The 20,222-nt window shown below is 44.8% G+C and overlaps 1 protein-coding gene and 1 long non-coding RNA gene across 2 annotated transcripts in view; one reads left to right on the top strand and one right to left on the bottom strand.

The window, feature by feature from the left end:
* Positions 1-16,950, top strand: part of KLB (klotho beta) — a 43,520-nt gene extending 26,570 nt beyond the window's left edge. The window contains exons 2-5 of the mRNA XM_033214011.1: positions 1,858-2,368; positions 5,190-5,458; positions 13,767-14,910; positions 16,035-16,950. Coding sequence (XP_033069902.1) covers positions 1,858-2,368; positions 5,190-5,458; positions 13,767-14,910; positions 16,035-16,420 — 2,310 coding nt within the window. The 3' untranslated portion in view covers positions 16,421-16,950. The remainder of the gene's footprint in view (positions 1-1,857; positions 2,369-5,189; positions 5,459-13,766; positions 14,911-16,034) is intronic.
* LOC117085288 lies at positions 10,676-14,541 on the bottom strand. The gene is made up of 2 exons (XR_004437910.1): positions 14,106-14,541; positions 10,676-11,272 (listed from the first exon to the last, which is right to left on the bottom strand). It is a non-coding gene; the product is annotated as an uncharacterized LOC117085288 (long non-coding RNA).
* Positions 16,951-20,222: the final 3,272 nt, after the last annotated feature.

Genomic DNA, 20,222 nt, shown 5'->3' on the forward strand with positions numbered 1-20,222 from the left:
GAATAGATGTCAAGAGACAAGCAAGTCAAATGCTGAGGGGAAGAGAGTGGCTCTGACACAGATGAAGGACAATTCCACAGCTAACTGGGACACAGAAGTGGAATTGGCATTTAACTGGCATGGAGTCCTTAATGTTTGCTCCTTCAGCTGTGGCTGTGACTGTTAACTGAGCCATGGCTTCTGGCTTCTTTTTTTTTATTTATTTTATTTAATGACATATTTTATTGCCATTTTATGTTTCTCTTTCACATGTTTCATCCTTATTTGCCTGATAAGAAACTTTCTGAGGGTAAGTTCCTGTGCCATCTATCTCAGTCTCCCAGCCCAGGGCAAGCCAGGCATGGAAGTAAGTGCTCAGGAAGTATGTGTCATATTAAATGGGCCAGAAACCCATCACGAAGCTGTATTGTAAGAGAGCTCAACTGGAAATGCAAACTCCAGGAGGACCAATAATAACATCCACCTTTTGGCAGCACCTCCTGCGTGCTCTATTCTATGCTACCTATTTCATGCATATATTAGCTCTAAATCTGACAACAACCTTATAGAGGATTTTTTTTTTTTTTCTTGAGACAGAGTTTTGTTCTTGTCGCCCAGGCTGGAGTGCAGTGGCACTATCTCTGCTCACTGCAACCTCCGCCTCCCGGGTTCAAGTAATTCTCCTACCTCAGCCTCCCAAGTAGCTGGGATTACAGGTGCCTGCCACCAGGCCCAACTAAGTTTCGTATTTTTAGTACACACGGGGTTTCACCACGTTGGCCCGGCTGGTCTCGAACTTCTGACCTCAGGTGATCCGCCTGCCTCGGCCTTCCAAAATGCTGGGATTACAGGCATTAGCCACCGCGCCTGGTGAATATTGTTTTTCTTAACCTCATTCTACAACTGAGGATACTAAGAGATTTCAGAAGGGTTAAGTGACTTGCCTCAGGTTACACAATAAGTATGTGAACTTCAAGCCTAGGTGTGCTGACCCCAAAGCTCACACTCTTTCCACTGGTCTTCTGCTGTGGGCAGTGCCAACCACCCTTTAATAATCATAGCAATAATAGCTAAGGCTTATATAGAGCTTACTCTGTGCCAGGCATGATTCTATAGCAGTTCACACAGGTTAATTCACTCAATTCTCACAACATCCCTAGGAGGTGGGCTCCATTATTATTCATTGATAGGTTCAGGGCCTGTGTTTTCCTGGACTTCTAAATTAGGACCAAAGGAAGATTCTGTAGAATGGTGAAAGATCACTGCTCTGGGTCAGGCGCGGTGGCTCACTCCTGTAATCTCAACACTTTGGGAGGCCAAGAAGGGTGGATCACCTGAAGTCAGGAGTTCCAGACCAGCCTGACCAATATGGGGAAACCCTGTCTCTACTGAAAATACAAAACTTAGTCGGGCGTCGTGGTGTGCACCTGTAATCCCAGCTACTCAGGAATCTGAGACAGGATAATTGCTTGAATCCGGGAGGCGGAGGTTGCAGTGAGCTGAGATCGCACCACTACACCCTGAGCTGGGTAACAGAGTGAGACTCCATCTCAAAAAAAAAAAAAAAAAATCACTACTCTGTGTCTTCTTGTGTAGAGGTGGAAACCCTAAGAGGACCCGGGAAGGGAGCCAGGCAGAGGGGAAATAAGAGCCTAGACTAGGCTTTCTGCCAGCCTCCAGCTCTCCTGTAGTAGAAATTTTAGGTTGGAAGCACCAGGGGCATAGAGAACAGACTTTGAGGTCATCGGGGCTCCCTGGCACTTTCCCCTGAATCACTCTATGCTGCATTAATTTTATCCATGAAAAGACCATTTACCAGCCACGTTACAGCTCTTGTAAGTGAGGACAACAAAGATCAGTAATATTTTCTTCTTTTAGGCTCACTCGAAAGTTTGGCATAACTACAACGCACACTTCCGCCCACATCAGAAGGGTTGGTTATCGATCACATTGGGATCTCACTGGATCGAGCCAAACCGGTCGGAAAACACGATGGATATACTCAAATGTCAACAGTCCATGGTTTCTGTGCTTGGATGGTTTGCCAGCCCTATCCATGGGGATGGCGACTATCCAGAAGGGATGAAAAAGAAGTTGCTCTCCATTCTACCCCTTTTCTCTGAAGCAGAAAAGAATGAGGTGAGAGGCACAGCTGATTTCTTTGCCTTTTCTTTTGGACCCAACAACTTCAAGCCCCTAAACACCATGGCTAAAATGGGGCAAAATGTTTCACTCGATTTAAGAGAAGCACTGAACTGGATTAAACTGGAATACAACAACCCTCGAATCTTGATTGCTGAGAATGGCTGGTTCACAGATAGTCATGTGAAAACAGAAGACACCACGGCCATCTACATGATGAAGAATTTCCTCAGCCAGGTGCTTCAAGGTTGGTTGTACACTTGCTTAATTTTTAAAAAATTCTAAAAATTTACAGGATATTTAAAATCACCTTTGAATATATAACTATTATTGTTGGGCAGGTTTTTTTTGAAATGGAGTTTCTCTCTGTCTCCTAGGCTAAAGTGCAGTGGCACCATCTTGGCTCACTGCAACCTCTGCCTCTTAGGTTCAAGTGATTCTCCTGCCTCAGCCTCCTGAGTAACTGGGATTACAGGTGTCCACCACCACGCCCAGCTAATTTTTGTATTTTTACTAGAGACGGGGTCTCACCATGTTGGCCAGGCTGGTCTTGAACTCCTGACCTTAAGTCCACCCGCCTCAGCCTCCTAAAGTGCTGGGATTACAGGCATGAGCCACCATGCCCGGCCAGGCCTTTTGTATCGTCCAATTTTTTTTTTTTTTTTTTTTCCCAGAGGGAGTCACTCTGTGGCGCAGGCTGGAGTGCAACAGTGCGATCTCGGCTCACTGCAACCTCTGCCTCCTGGGTTCAAGCGATTCTCCTGCCTTAGCCTCCTGAGTAGCTGGGATTATAGGCGCCCGCCACCACGCCCGGCTAAGTTTTGTATTTTTAATAGAGATGGGGTTTCACCATGTTGGCCAGACTGGTCTCAAACTCCTGACCTCAGGTGATTCACCTGCCTCGGCCTCCCAAAGTGCCAGGATTACAGACATGAGCCACCACACCCAGCCATTGTATTGTCCAATGTTGACAGAACTTTTTCATGTTATTCCCATGTTCTTTTTTAAATAAAAGTTTGAGAACAGAATGCTTTCAGACTAGAGCTACATCCTTAATTGGCAAGAAGATGCGTTTCATTCTTTCTAAAGGACATAGTGCTGAAAGAGGTATGCTTAAAGTTTCCTCACAGTAGTACTTTATTCTGAGATGTTGAAAGTGTTTCTTGAAATTGTGATCTTTATACTCTATTACACGAAGGCATAATGAAAAGGTCTGAAGACAAAACGAGTTGTTTCTATTGCTCCCAGTGACTTTTGGCCCCCACTTAGCCCCTCACTCCTTCTCTATTACTCAAGTAGTGACATCTACAGGTGGCTAACGGAAACAATGGAGCAGAAGACAAGCTGAGGTTACAATGGTTCTGTTCCCTGGAGTTGGGCTCTATTTCACTCTCATATTAAGGAATTCTCTGTGGATCTTTCTAAAATTTTGTTGCTCTCTTTAAAAGTCACAAGCCAGGAAGAAAATCCTAGGTGCCGCTGGAGAGAGCCTTCAGGGAGGGTCCTGAAGGAGAACAAAACCCTGCCGCCCCAAGTTGCAGGAAGGAACAGCATGGAACCGAGCCATGCCCAGCTACAGGCCATGCACGTGGGGGCCAAGGCTGGGCTCTGCCTACAGGGTCTGGGTCAAATGCCATGCTCTTGGGCAGAAGGGGTGTCCATTCCCCAGGTGTTACCATTCCACCTCTCCTTAGGGCCCTACAACAGCTATAGACTAGAACCAGGTCCTGTTGAACATATTTATCTTCTTGGAAACTCTTGGCCTGGATTTTCCTCATTTAAGGAAAAGAATGTCATTGATAAAAATCCCAAAATGCAGAGATGAGGAGGCATTTCTATGAGAGAAGTGAAATCCTTTAAGAAAGAAAAAAGGATTCAGAGCTAATTTGGGTATTTGTTGTTTGGACTACTGCTGTTGATTTTCTTTTCTCTCTCTCTTTTGTTTTTCTTTTTTTGAGATGGAGTTTTGTTCTTGTTACCCAGGCTGGAGTACAGTGGCACAATCTCGGCTCACTGCAATCTCCACCTTCTGGGTTCAAGTGATTCTCCTGCCTCAGCCTCCTGAGTAGCTGAGATTGCAGGTGCCTGCCACCATCCCCAGCTAATTTTTGCATTTTTAGTAGAGACAAGGCTTCATTATGTTGCCCAGGCTGGTCTCGAACTCCTGACCTCAGGTGATCCACCCACCTCAGCCTCCCAAAGTGCTGGGATTACAGGCATGAGCCACTGCGCCCGGCCTGTTGATTTTCATATTTCATTTTTACACAATTCCTACAAGTTACTGAATAAGAGTTTTAAAGCTAGAAAGGTCCTTAGAGATCCTATTTTCCAATCTTTTTTGTTTACAAATGAGGAAACTGAGGCCAAGAAACTTGCCCAATAGCATGCTCCGTAGAGCATAGCAGGGTAAGCGCCTCAGCACCCTGCTCCTTAGCTCAGCCAGTTCCCATTCTCTTACATCACTTTTCTTCTTTTACCTCCTTATGTCTACATTCATTTATGTTAATTCTAAAAGCAGATTTTTAAAACTCCTTGGGCAGAAGGGGTGTCCATTCCCCAGGTGTTACCATTCCACCTCCCCTTAGGGCCCTACAGCAGCTACAGACTAGAACCAGGGCCTGTTGAACATGTTTCTTAGAAACTCTTAGCCTGGATAGTTTCCTAGAATTAACAGCTTATCCATAAACAAGAACCAACTCAAACTTGACATAAGAAACTCTTGGTCATGAGCAGACATATGCGTTGATCCCAAAGAGTTCTGGAAATTACCATGCCCTCTGACACAGATTTGCACACTAAGTCTCAGGAGTATTTAAGGTGTGATCCTTTAACTGTGACATTCACTTGGTCCAAGCGGGAGTCAGGGGATCAGGAGATACCAGTCTGGATGAAAATAATTGCCACTTTTGAAGTATAAACATGAATTTTTCTATTTGATACAGCAGACCTGAAAATTAGGGGAAAGGTTCGTTTTACAATTTGCTACCCTCCGGCACGTTAGTGAAATTGTAAACACGAACTAGAATGTTTAGGCCTCTGAACATCTCTGCTTTCTTTTCTCTGTGCAGCAATAAGGTTAGATGAAATACGAGTGTTTGGTTATACTGCCTGGTCTCTCCTGGATGGCTTTGAATGGCAGGATGCTTACACCATCCGCCGAGGATTATTTTATGTGGATTTTAACAGTAAACAGAAAGAGCGGAAACCTAAGTCTTCGGCACACTACTACAAACAGATCATACGAGAAAATGGTTTTTCTTTAAAAGAGTCCACGCCAGATGTGCAGGGCCAGTTTCCCTGTGACTTCTCCTGGGGTGTCACTGAGTCTGTTCTTAAGGTAAGTGGTTACTTCCAAATTAACCATAAACTGGGGCAAACAGCACACACTATTTCATTTACTCAATGACAGCTGAGAGATAGCTGTCAGAAAATATCAAATACCACAATTGTATGGAGGTTATGAAGGAGAGCTAGGGAAAGAGAAGGGAGAAAAAGAAGGAAATAAATGCCGAGAGCCTTTCATGGGCCAGAACTCATAATTGGTGATGGAGATGGAGAGGTGAAGAGGCTGCCCTCAAGAAGCCTACAGTCTAGAGGGAACTTACTGTCATTTCTGTGTCGGGTTTTTGTTATAATAGTAATGTCAAAATGATAGGAAATTTGTTTTTAGATTTTTGTTTTGCCAAAAGCAAATTATTAGCAGCGCCTTGTTTAATTGATTCTTGCTGTTTCACAGAGTTGGGTAATTTGCCTTCTGAGGTCTCTATATCCCGGTGGAGCCTTCCCACACGTCTCATTCCTCACCCCATTCAGCTGTCAAAAGTCATCTCCTCCATAAGGCTTCCCTCCACTCCAAAAACCATCCTCCTATCACTTCTCTTCCTCTTTTCCTGCTTTTCTGTAGCATACTTGCTACCACCTGACATACTATTGTGCTTTCTGCATTTGCCATACTTATCACCTGTTTCCCCCTACTAGAATGCAAGCTGCATAAGGGCAGAAATGTCTGAGGCTTTGATGCCTGCTATATGCCTCTCTAGGGCAGTGCCTGGCACATGGCAGGTGCTCGTCTTCTAGAACCAGGTGAATGATGAATGAGATTGCCTTTTAGTTTTATTATTATTTTAACTATGCTACCTGGAAATCAAGAAATCACCTTTTAGAGCCAGATGAGACCTTAAAGACCTCCCATTCCAAATCCTTCATTTTGCAGGGGAGGAAAGTGAGACCTATCAACTTGCTGAGATAATGAGCACTGGCAGAACTGTTAACATCCCGTCTTCAAGCTTCCAGATGCACAGTTGTTTAACTGCTATGTATGCACGTTCTCTCTACTTCACCTTTTTTTTTTTTTTTTTCTGAAACGGGATCTTGCTCTGTCACCCAGGCTGGAGTGCAGTGGCACAATCACAGCTCCCTCTAGCCTCAATCTCCTGGCCTCAAGTGATCATCCCACCTCAACCTTGAGCTGGGACTCCAGGTTCTAGCCACTATGCCCAGCTAATTTTTGATTTTTTGTACAGACACAGTCTTACTATGTTGCCCAGACTGGTCTAGAACTCCTGGGCTCAAACAAACATCCTGCCTCAGCCTCCCAAAGTACTGGGGTTACAGGTACAAGCCACTCCATCCAACCTACTTAATGTTAAAACCCTCATCTTACAGGCAACGCAACTGAAATTTAGGGGGTGGTTACATAACTTGCCCAAGTTACATAGGTCTGTCTTCCAACCACTATGCTTTAAGACTTCACAATACCACACTATTGCATTGGTTTTGGTTTTGGTTTTTCTTTTTGAGACAGAGTCTCGCTCTGTTGCCCAGGCTGGAGTGCAATGGTGCCATCTTGGCTCACTGCAACCTCCGCCTCCCCAGTTCAAATGATTCTCCTGCCTCAGCCACCCAAGTAGCTGGGATTACAGGCACCTGCCACCATGCCTGGCAAATTTTTCTTTTTCTTTCTTTTTTTTTTTTTTTTTTTAAGAGACGGAGTTTCATTCTTGTTGCTCATCGCCTAGGCTGGAGTGCAATGGCAGGATCTTGGCTCACTGCTGCAACCTTTGCCTCCTGGGTTCAAGCAATTGTCCTGTCTCAGCCTCCCAAGTAGCTAGGATTACAGGCATGTGCCACCACTCCCGGCTAATTTTTGTATTATTAGTAGAGACGGGGTTTCACCATGTTGGCCAAACTGGCCTCGAACTCCTGACCTCAGGTTATCCACCCACCTTGGCCTCCCAAAATGCTGGGATTATAGGCATGAGCTGCCACGCCCAGCCAAATTTTTGTATTTTTAGTAGAAACAGGGTTTCACCAAGTTGGCCAGGCTGGTCTCAAACTCCTGACCTCAGGTGATCCACCACCTCGGCCTCCCAAAGTGCTGGGATTACAGGCGTGAGCCACTGTGCCCGGCTTTCTCTTTTCTTTTCTTTTTTCTTTTCTTTTCTTTCCTTTCCTTTCCTTTTATTTTTTCTCTTCTCTTCTCTTCTTTTCTTTATTGAGACAGAGTCTCACTGTGTTGCCCAGGCTGATGTGCAGTGGTGTGATCTTGGCTCACTGCAACCTCTGCCTCCTGGATTCAAGCAATTCTGCTGCCTCAGCCTCCCAAGTAGCTGGGATTACAGGCATGTACCACCATGCCCAGCTAATTTTTGTATTTTTAGTAGAGATGGGGTTTCACTATGTTGGCCAGGCTGGCCTTGAACTCCAGGCCTCAAGTGATCTGCCTGCCTCAGCCTCCCAAAGTGCTGGGATTACAGGTGTGAGCCACCGTGCCCAGACATGCCTGTATCCTATTAATAGAAGCATGTGGAAAGACAACAAGATGTACAAGGATTGAGACCAGACAAAAGGGTTCAAACCATGAATTAGCAAAGTTCTCAGGTTATGAATCTCAACCCCTGTGGACATATATTTATATTTATATAATTATTTATTTAATTTTTTTTTTTTTTTTTTTTTTGAGATGGAGTCTCACTCTGTCGCCCAGGCTGGAGTGCAGTGGCCGGATCTCGGCTCACTGCAAGCTCCGCCTCCCAGGTTCACGCCATTCTCCTGCCTCAGCCTCCCGAGTAGCTGGGACTACAGGCGCCTGCCACCTCGCCCGGCTAATTTTTTATATTTTTAGTAGAGACGGGGTTTCACTGTGTTAGCCAAGATGGTCTCGATCTCCTGACCTCGTGATCCGCCCGCCTTGGCCTCCCATAGTGCTGGGATTACAGGTGTGAGCCACCGCGCCCGGCCACAGTTATTTATTTTTGAGACAGAGTTTTTGCTTTGTTGCCCGGCTTACTGCAACCTCTGTCTCCCGTGTTCAAGCAATTCTCGTGCCTCACCCTCCTGAGTAGCTGGGATTACAGGCGCCTGCCACCCTGCCCAGCTGATTTTTTGTATTTTAGTAGGGACAGGGTTTCACCATGTTGTCCAGGCTGGTCTCAAACTCCTGAGCTTAGGCAATCTACCTATCTCGGCCTCCCAAAGTGCTAGGATGACAGGTGTTAGCCACCATGCCCAGCTGTGGATATTTATTTATTTGAAATAGTCTCACTGTGTCTTCCAGGCTGGAGTGCAGTGGCATGATCTCAGCTCACTGCAATCTCTGCCTCGTGAATTCAAGCAATTCTCCTGCCTCTGCCTCCAGGGCAGCTGGGATTACAGGTGCCTGCCACTATGCCCAGCTAATTTTTGTATTTTTAGTAGAGATGGGGTTTCACTATGTTGGCCAGACTGGTCTCGAACTCTTGGCCTCAAGCAATCTGTCTGCCTCAGACTCCCCAAGTGCTGGGATTACAGGTGTGAGGCACTGCACCCAACTCCCTGTGGATATTTAAACAAGACTTTAGCAAGAGCTCAAGGTGATTAAGGGGGGAAGGTATAGAGAGCAGAATAAACACAGTGTCTCATCTTCAGCTTATGTCCCCTCCAGAGCCAGTTCCTACCTCTTCCTTCACATGGCAGAGGCAGGAGAGCTCAATACTATTCATATTCAGATTTTGCTAAGTGTTCCAAAAAGGTCTTTTTCCCTATCACTTCAATTGGGTTTATATTTTTCAAAATTCCAGACCTAGCAAAGAAAGACCCCAGGAGATATAAGAGTTCCTTTGCCTGCCTGTATGGGAGACCCAACCTACAAGTTCCTGCTTCAGCTAAAACCCACCTGCTCCTTAGATACTGTGAATGTCTGCCCCTTCTACATTTCAGAGCAAGAACTGACCACGGGGTCGGGAAACGCAGTTCTGTGATCTGTCAGGTCTGGGTTTCATGCTCATCTCTGGAGCCCAGCGAGGAGCCAGCTTCACTTGAACCACTTGGATTAAGAATGAGGATAAGGCTGATCCGAGTGCACTGGTGTTTACAACTTATTGGTTACAACCAGTTATAGATTTCTGTTCCTTCTCTACTCCCACTACCATTTGGGTAGCCTAAACCTAAATAAATAAATAAATAAATAAATAAGGATGACTGGTTTGCCAAGAAAAGTTACGGTGCTTTTTGAAAAATCAGCCAATAAACATATGAATAGACACTGTGTACGCAGAAAACTAGATGTCCTCTATAGGGACACTGACAAAATTAAAGTAATACTTGAAAAATATTACTAAGCCAGGCCGGGCGTGCTGACTCACTCCTGTAATCCCAGCACTTTGGGAGGCCAAGGTGGGAGGATCACTTGAGCTCAGGAGTTTGAGACCAGCCTGGCCAATATGGAAAAACCCTGTCTCTACAAAAAAAACCGGGTGTGGTGGCATGGGCCTGTAATTCCATCTATAATTCCATCTACTCGGGAGGCTGAGGCAGGAGTATCACTTGAGCCCAGGAAGTGAAGTTTGCAGTGAGCCGTGATTGTGCCACTGTACTCCAGGGTGGGCAACAGAGCAAGACCTTGTCTCAAAAAAAAAAAAAATTACTAAGCCTAACTTTGCACATTTCTATCTTATTTTCCCTAGCCTCTTAGCATTCTTTTCTCCTCCACCGTTTTACTTTGAAAAATTTCGAACTTATCCAATAGAAATGCATATTCCCTTCATCAAGACTGACTGTTAACATGCTGCCATATTGGTTTCAATTCTGCCTCTCTCCCTTTTTATTGAGACAGGGTCTCAGAAAAACCTCCACCTCCCAGATTCAAGAGATTTTCCTGCCTCAGCCTCCCAAGTTATAGGTGCCTGCCACCACACCCAGCTAATTTTTTGTATTTTTAGTAGAGACGGGGTTTCACTATTTTGGCCAGGCTGGTCTCGAACTCCTGACCTCGTGATCCACCCACCTCGGCCTCCCAAAGTGCTGAGATTACAGGCGTGAGACACGGCACCCGGCCTCTGCCTCTCTCTTTTATAAACTTTCGATAAATTGCAGACATCATTATACTCCACCCCAAAATATCTCAGCATGTATCTCCTAAGAACAAGGACATTCTTATGATTCCCAGGAAATTTAACATTGATTCAACGCTATCTAAAATACAATCCATATTCAATTTTTTTTCAATGTTCCAAAAATGTCCTTTATGGATTAAAAAAATCTTCGATTACGAATGCAAACAAAGATCAAACGTTGGTTGTCATGTATCTTTAGCCTCCTTTAATTCAGGGCAATCACCTCATAGCACTGCCCTGTTTGAAGAGTCCAGGCCAACTGCTTGTAGATTTCTCTGGTTGTTCTTCTGAGTCTAATGACTCAGTTAACCATTTCTGGAAATAATACTACATAGAGGATGTGCCTTTTTATCACATCAGGAGGTCAATGATGTCAGTTTGTTTCATTACTGAAGATACTACTGTGGTTAAAGTAGTATCACCAAATTTCTTGGTTAAGGTGGCATTTGCAGCTAGGCACACTTGTTCACTCCTGTAATCCCAGCACTTTGAGAGGCCAGTGTGGGTAGATCACTTGAGCCCAGGTGGTCCAGGACGCAGTCTAGTGTGGGCGACAGAGCAAGACCCTGTCCCTCCTCCCCACTTCCCCCCAAAAAAAAGAAAAAAGAAAAAAAAGGTGACATTTGCCATGTGGTAACTTTTCCATTTTTAATTAAGAAGTAATCTGATGTTGGTCAGGCTCAGTGACTCACACCTGTAATCCCAGCACTTTGGGAGTCCATGGCAGGCATATCACTTGAGGTCAGGACCAGCCTGGCCATTGTGGCAAAATCCTGTCTCTACTAAAAAAAAAATTAGCCAGGCATGGTGACACGGGCTTGTAATCCCAGCTACTTGAGAGGCTGAGGCAGGAGAATCACTTGAACCTCAGAAGCGGAGGTTGCAGGGAGCCAAGATTGCACCATTGCACTCCAGCCTGGGCAACAGAGTGAGACTCTGTCCAAAAAAAATGCTCAAATTGTTTCTAATTTAGTCAATGGGACCCCCTCAAGCGGTTCCTGTCTTTTCGACATTTCCCTTTCAGTTGTTAAGCACTTCCTTATTTTCGGGCACAAGATGCCCAAGCTTCACCTCATTCTTCTCCTAGAAAAAACCATTTCTCCAAGGAGTACAAGGTCCTTTTGGTGGGGAATAGGATTTTACAAACAAGCTCTGGGAGCTGGGGTTGGGATTGGGATGCATCATCTTTAACTAGAAAATCAACCTCTTAGCAGATTAATCATACACACTTGCTGAGACTAATGCTTTCTGAAGGTTTTTAACGTAAGACATTTTTATTTGATCTCGCCTTACCCCATATCAAGACTGCCTTTTATAAACATCCGTTCAATACCATGATGTTCTGAGTTTTCACAACACTGAAACTGACCATCTAGGCTAGGAGGATTTTACTCAAATAATTAATTATATACAGATTTAACTTCATGCTCACATGATCAATGTTCTCTTAGTTTAATGTTCTAGATAACTGGTTGGCAGATGGCAAATGGGCAGTGATATGGTTTTGTAATTAAACTATGAAAGATGACACACGAAAAAACAATTAGAGGGAAAATATTTACCAAAGGTTAATTATAGTTTTTTCCTGGTGTATTTAAATTCTGTCATGAGGGGGGAAAAGTACTTTAAAACAAGTACATAACTTTTACTTTCCCTTATTAATCTTGAATTTGGAAATGTTTTTCTTTTCTTTTTTTTTTTTGAGACGGAGTCTTGCTCTGTCGCCCAGGCTGGAGTGCAGTGGCCGGATCTCAGCTCACTGCAAGCTCCGCCTCCCGGGTTTACGCCATTCTCCTGCCTCAGCTTCCCGAGTAGCTGGGACTACAGGCGCCCGCCACCTCACCCGGCTAGTTTTTTTTGTATTTTTTAGTAGAGACGGGGTTTCACCGTGTTAGCCAGGATGGTCTCGATCTCCTGACCTCGTGATCCGCCCGTCTCGGCCTCCCAAAGTGCTGGGATTACAGGCTTGAGCCACCGCGCCCAGCCTGGAAATGTTTTTCTTAAGGGCTATGTTTTAGTTTAGACTCAAGGGCCTAGCAGGCAATTACTGCCACTAAGGAAAATGAAACCCAAGTCATGACTACATTGTGTTTGTACAGTGCATTAGAGTTCCCAGAGTCACTGAGTCCTCACAGCACACTTGTGAAGTGGGTGAGAGTACTCCATCACTATATAGCTGCCAAGCCTGAGTTTCAAAGGGGCAGAACTAGAACAGGAGTCCAGGGCTCTCTCCTTCATGGAGAGACAAAGAATGAGACATTGTCGGATCCAAGTGTCAACCTTGGGAGTTTCTGGGGATATTCTACTGTCCTTTCCACCCATAACCCAAGCGCCTTGCATAGAAAATGTGTCAGCATTCTGTTGGATTAATAAATGCTATGTTCTCACAGGCACATGGGTCGGGGAGACATGATGGACGCAAATGTGGTATCGCTTGGACTTTTCTTTTTTTCCTTTTCTTTTCTTTTTTTGCTCTCGTTGCCCAGGCAATGGCGCGATCTTGGCTCACCGCAACCTCTGCCTCCCGGGTTCAAGCGATTTTCCTGCCTCAGCCTCCAGGGTAGCTGGGATTGCAGGCATGCGCCTTCACGCCTGGCTAATTTTTTTTTTTTTTTTTTTTTTTTTTTTTTTTTTTTTGTAGAGATGGGGTTTCTCCATGTTGGTCAGGCTGGTCTCAAACTCCCGACCTCAGGTGATCTGCCCCCCTCAGACTCCCAAAGTGCTAGGATTACAGGCATGAGCCACTGCGTCCAGCCTGGACTTTTTAAATAGAATTTTAAAGATATGCATTCAGCAAATGCAAGGGGTCATTGCCTACCCTGTCGTACCAGCCTCTTTTAGGAATTGTGCCTGGGGTCAACCAGCCTCCTCTTCTCAGTGAAATCTCTAAAACAGAAATTTCAACTTTGTCTTCAATTTATGGCAGGGTTTAGAATCTATCTTTTGTTATTGCTTTTAACTGAGTGTACCAAGCCAATTTCCTGATGCATTTGAACAGAATCACATCAAACCCCACCATGTAACCTGGGATTTAAAGTCAAACGAACTGGAAAATGGCTTCCCAATGTTTTCTCCAACAACTTGTTTTCTAAGCCAGGGCCCAGGTGTAGCTCCTTCTGTTTTCTGGTCTCCCTAGGAGATTTCAAGGACTGGAAGAGGCCTGGCGGTGGCTTAGGCCTGTAATCCCAGCACTTTGGGAGGCAGAGGTGGGCAGATCACTTGAGCCTCGGCCTGCCAGCGCATGCTTAACCTGAATGAGCTTGTTTTTCACAGCCCGAGTCTGTGGCTTCGTCCCCACAGTTCAGCGATCCTTACCTGTACGTGTGGAACGCCACTGGCAACAGACTGTTGCACCGAGTGGAAGGGGTGAGGCTGAAAACACGACCCGCTCAATGCACAGATTTTGTAAACATCAAAAAACAACTTGAGATGTTGGCAAGAATGAAAGTCACCCACTACCGGTTTGCTCTGGATTGGGCCTCGGTCCTTCCCACTGGCAACCTGTCCGCGGTGAACAGACAGGCCCTGAGGTACTACAGATGCGTAGTCAGTGAGGGGCTGAAGCTTGGCATCTCCGCGATGGTCACCCTGTACTATCCGACCCACGCCCACCTAGGCCTCCCCGAGCCTCTGCTGCACGCCGGCGGGTGGCTGAACCCATCGACGGCGGAGGCCTTCCAGGCCTACGCTGGGCTGTGCTTCCAGGAGCTAGGGGACCTGGTGAAGCTCTGGATCACCATCAACGAGCCTAATCGGCTAAGTGACATCTACAACCGCTCTGGCAACGACACCTACGGGGCGGCGCACAACCTACTGGTGGCCCACGCCCTGGCCTGGCGCCTCTACGACCAGCAGTTCAGGCCGTCACAGCGCGGGGCCGTGTCGCTGTCGCTGCACGCGGACTGGGCGGAACCCGCCAACCCCTATGCTGACTCGCACTGGAGGGCGTCCGAGCGCTTCCTGCAGTTCGAGATCGCCTGGTTCGCTGAGCCGCTCTTCAAGACCGGGGACTACCCCGCGGCCATGAGGGAATATATCGCCTCCAAGCGCCGGCGGGGGCTTTCCAGCTCCGCGCTGCCGCGCCTCACCGAGGCCGAGAGGAGGCTGCTCAAGGGCACGGTCGACTTCTGCGCGCTCAACCACTTCACCACTAGGTTCGTGATGCACGAGCAGCTGGCCGGCAGCCGCTACGACTCGGACAGGGACATCCAGTTTCTGCAGGACATCACCCGCCTGAGCTCCCCTACGCGCCTGGCTGTGATTCCCTGGGGGGTGCGCAAGTTGCTGCGGTGGGTCCGGAGGAACTACGGCGACATGGACATTTACATCACGGCCAGCGGCATCGACGACCAGGCTCTGGAGGATGACCGGCTCCGGAAGTACTACCTGGAAAAGTACCTTCAGGAGGTGCTGAAAGGTAAGGGCAGGGCCCCTTCAAACACAGGGAAGAGCGAGATTCCTGACAAGAACAAACAATGAGAGGGGCAGGCTGGTGCCTGAAGGCATCCGATTTGTGGCACCCAAGTCCTGTCAACTGAATTTTGTCTTGAAAACTGGCCTATGGATTTTTGAAAAAATGTTTAAATCATAAAAGTAACACACACCCTTTATAGAAAACGGGGCACGTGGAGAAAAGTTTTTTAAAAATCACCTGAAGTCTCACTCCCCAAGATAAACAGTCACTATTGTGGATTACTTATTTTCAGCATGCTTGCTAGGCTTTAAAAAAAATTTTGTGGGTACATAGTAGGTGTATAAATTTATGGGATACATGAAATGTTTCCATACAGCCATGCAAAGTGAAATAACCACATCATGGTAGCCTCAGCGAGCGAGTGGGGAAAACCAACTGTGATTCCCGGGCTGCACCAAGAGCACGTCTGAGGTTCACAATCAGGCCAAATAGGCAACATTTTTCTGCTTGTGACCCTTTAAACAAAAGTGACAACCTTCACTGCTCTGCTCCTTAAATTTGCTTTTTCCTCCAAGAGTTTTTGGATTATTTATGGATCAGTTTCACAAATTTATTTTAAATTATACACATTGGCCGGGCGCGGTGGCTCAAGCCTGTAATCCCAGCACTTTGGGAGGCCGAGACGGGCGGATCACGAGGTCAGGAGATCGAGACCATCCTGGCTAACACAGTGAAACCCCGTCTCTACTAAAAATACAAAAACTAGCCGGGCGAGGTGGCAGGCGCCTGTAGTCCCAGCTACTCGGGAGGCTGAGGCAGGAGAATGGCGTAAACCCGGGAGGCAGAGCTTGCAGTGAGCTGAGATCCGGCCACTGCACTCCAGTCCGGGCGACAGAGCGAGACTCTGCCTCAAAAAAAAAAAAAATAAATAAAAAATAAATTATACACATTTTCACTTTCTCCTTTACATAGATCATAAAAGAATAAATGTCAAAATTAAAAACCTCCAATAAAAATCACTACCTTTATTATGGGCATAATTTTAGGTTGTTTCAATGAAAACTAAATTCTTGTTCAAAGATATTTCAGTCCATTTGTGATTAATGTTAATTCCTGATCTTTTTCAGCTTACCTGATTGATAAAGTCAGAATCAAAGGCTATTATGCATTCAAACTGGCTGAAGAGAAATCTAAACCCAGATTTGGATTCTTCACATCTGATTTTAAAGCTAAATCCTCAATACAGTTTTACAACAAAGTGATCAGCAGCAGCGGCTTCCCTTCTGAGAACAGTAGTTCTAGATGCAGTCAGACCCAAAAAAACACAGAGTGCACTGTCTGCTTATTCCTTGTGCAGAAGAAACCACTGATATTCTTGGGTTGTTGCTTCTTCTCCACCCTGGTTCTACTCTTATCAATTACCATTTTTCATAGGCAAAAGAGAAGAAAGTTTTGGAAAGCAAAAAACTTACAACACATACCATTAAAGAAAGGCAACAGAGTTCTCAGCTAACCTGATCTTATTTGTCTGCATGACAGACAGCTTAAAAACTCATTCCAGTTCCATATGCTGGTAACTGACAGGAGATATACCTGTATTATAGAAAGACAATTTGAGATACAGCTGTAACCAAGATGATGACAATCGTCTCTGCTGTGTGGTTCAAAGAACTTTCCCTTAGGCATTGTCATCAGTGAATTCAGTTCTTGGATGTAAACATAAAGGCTTCATCCTGACAGTAAGCTATGAGGATTACATGATACATTGCTTCTTGAAGTTTGATGAGCTGTATTCCATCATTCTGCTCTAGCTTTCATCTCTACCAATAGCTACTTGTGGTACAATAAATTATTTTTAAAAAGTAAAACTTTGGGCCGGGCACGGTGGCTCACATCTGTAATCCTAGCACTTTGGGAGGCTGAGGCGGGGAGATCATCTGAGGTGAGGAGTTCAAGGCCAACCTGGCCAACACGGTGAAACCGTCTCTACTAAAAACACAAAAATTAGCCAGGCGTGGTGGCAGTGGTGTCTATAATCTCAGCTACTTGGGAGGCTGAGGCAGAATTGTTTGAACCCAAGAAACAAGAGGTTGCAGTGAGCCGAAATTGCGGCACTGCACTCCAGCCTGGGCAACAACAGCAAGACCATCTCAAACAAACAAACAAAAAAAGTAAAAGCAAAACTTTGTAACTGGATAGTCAAGTGATACATAATATATATTCTGTCACTTCTAATAAGGTGCTTTCCCCTTTAGGTCAGGGTGGTTCTAAATGGAAAGAAAACACAATAATAGGGTAAGTAGTACTTGTCTAAGCCAGTTACAACACTGGCTTAAGTGTTGATCTTAAGGGGATCAAGCCCTTCATTTTTCTAACAACAAAAAATCACCTACAGAATAATCTGTGATCTTTTACTAGATCTGATTTTTAAAAATAATGTAATTTCCGGCCAGGCACGGTGGCACACGCCTATAATCCCAGCACTTTGGGGGGCCAAGGCAGCTGGATCACCTGAGGTCAGGAGTTCGAGACCAGCCTGGCCAACATGGCGAAACCCCATCTCTACTAAAAATACAAGTCAGCCGGGCATGGTGGCGGACACCTGTAATCTCAGCTACTCGGGAGGCTGAGGCAGGAGAAACGCTTGAACCTGGGAGGCAGAGGTTGCGGTGAGCCAAGATTGCGCCATTGCACTCCAGCCTGGGGGACAGAGCGAGACTCTGTCAGTCAAAATAAAAAATAATAAAAATAAATTTCCAAAACCTCATCTCATGGAAAGATCACAGGATGAAGGAAAGCTAGATTCACCTCTGAGAATAGAAGTTGCTATACTCTTAAGTAAAGCAACAATTCAGAATGCTGATGGTCTGAATGAGTTTAAATTGTTTTATATAGCACTCTTTTGCGCTACGGTTATTTACGAGATCTGACTCGGATAATCTGACATATTGGGAAATGAACTCTGTCCTTGAGACTTGTTCAGTTTATTTTAAACATTCGAAGAAGAAAACCTACATTTAACACCCATTGCACACAGTAACTTGTCTTTGCTCACTCCAGCAATTTAGACCTTAAGAGTCACAGGAAATATTCTTCTGTTATAAAGCCTTAGTAAATTAAGGTAGTTTTGATTATATTCTAGGTCCACCTATGTCTGAAGTTAAATTCAGTTCCCAACTGAAATTCTAATTGCTAATGAACAAGTTTCCAAAATACTGTAAAAAGAAAATACAATTAGTGAATTCGAGTAAATGCAAACATGATGGGAAATCAATTTGCTATTTGGCCTGGCAAAACAAACAGTAAAATTGTTTTACTCTCCTCTAGTCTCCTTGCCCCAGCTGCACTCACTACCCCAAACTTGGCAGTTTTGAGGTATGACTTTCAAGGAATTTTTTAGTATTAATATTTCCATCTGAGAACTATGTGCCTAAGGTTATGCATACAACTAGTCAACTGTTTTTATTACTCTATGTATAAACAGTAAGTCATTTAAAAGAATCACTTGGCTGGGTTTTTTCCCCATTGTGCCACATGGATTCACCCTGACCCAAGAACTCCAGGGAAAATTCTTTAGTGTCAACTGAGCAACTCATGAACCTCCCTCAAGACCTCTTCAAGGCCTTGAAAAAAAAATGGTTGGCCACAGGAGTAACAAAAACCTGGAATTTATCTTTCAGGTTTTGCTTTCTCATCTCTTTCTCACTGGCCTTTGTTTAAAGTATCTCGTACTCACAGTTCACGTATCTATTAACCTTCACTATGTCTTTTTCACATTAAGAGCTTATGCTTAAAGTATGCCCCCCTTTTCTAACTTGCTGGTTTACCAAACTCCCCTTAACAATAACATTCCTAACCCAGTACTGACAGTCCTCCTCTGCCACTTGGGGATTTTACTACTTTTTAAGCCATCGTCGCACAAGAATCCAAAAACCCTTACATTTTTTAACCATTGGCAAATATGTACAGCAAATTATGTTAAGCATTTAATCTGGCTCATGCCCTATCATACTAAATATTCAGGTTTATCATAAACTCATTAAAAACCATCAAAGGTCAACCAGAAACTGATAGCTCTTGAAAGGAGCAAACAGGTAAGATCTTTCAAGTTTAAGCTTTTCTGAGATGTACTGTGAAAAATTTAACTTGTGTTTATTGTATATTCAATGTAACAACCTGGAAACATCACAACTATGGTATTTACAGAGCCTCTGGAAAATGAGGCCAGTACACTGTGACATATTTTCAATGTAATTTATTCCAAATAAACTGGTTCATGCTACTTGAATTCAACTAACAACCTGGTCAATTTTAAGAACTGTTGAACGTGAATGGGTTTGGCATTGGAAATGGGCTCTGCCCAAGACTGCCTCCCCTGAACCCTTCTGCCTAGTTTGTGTGCCAACTTGGTATGTTACTTCTGGGTGTATTTTCTCAAAAAATGTGGCTGGTGTGTGGTGGCTCACACCTGTAACCCCATCACTTTGGGAGGCCGAGGCGGGCAGACTGCTTGACTCCAGGAGTTCAAGGCCAGCTTGGGCAACATGGCAAAACCTTCTGTACAAAAAATTAGCTAGATATGGTGGCACGTATTTGTGGTCCCAGCTACACAGAAGGCTGAGGTGGATGCCTTGAGCCTGGGAGGCAGAGGTTGCAATGAGCCAAGATTGCGCCACTGCACTCCAACCTGGGTGACAGAGACCTCATCTCAAAAGTATGTGGACACCTACATCTAAAAACTGCAAAAATAGTGCACAAGTGCTTATCCATAGACACAGAAGACAAGAAGAAACGTTTTCCCTGGGGAACAACTAGGCTCATTTATTATACCCAAGTTATTTAAATGTACATCTCCACCCAACTATAATATTGCCACTTGGAAATTTCTCCCACAAGCCTTGTACTGTTTTGAAATCCTGTCAATACCTTCCAAAACATCTTCCAGTCCCACTGCCATTACTGAGTTCCCTGGCAATCCAGGAACCACTGACTCAGTAAACAGCTACATGCCATCGTTCTAGGTAGTTGGAATACACCAGAGTACAAAATTACATCCTTGTGAAGGTTACATTCCAGCAGAAATAAAGCATATAACGAATACACAAATTGTAAATATCAGAACTACAAATGCTATGGACAAAAACAAGTGGAGAAGGGTAAAGAGACAGTAGGACAAGTTTAAGGAGCAGGTCCACTATTTTTAAGTGTGGTCAAGGCAGAATTCACTGAATAGACCTAAAGGTAAGCGAGTTAGACACACAGCTCAGCTGACAGCATTCCAAAGGGAAAAGACAACTTAAATGCTTAATGGCAGA

The sequence above is a fragment of the Trachypithecus francoisi genome, unplaced genomic scaffold, assembly GCF_009764315.1.
Source record: "Trachypithecus francoisi isolate TF-2019V2 unplaced genomic scaffold, Tfra_2.0 Lachesis_group1, whole genome shotgun sequence".
Lineage (NCBI taxonomy): Eukaryota > Metazoa > Chordata > Mammalia > Primates > Cercopithecidae > Trachypithecus > Trachypithecus francoisi.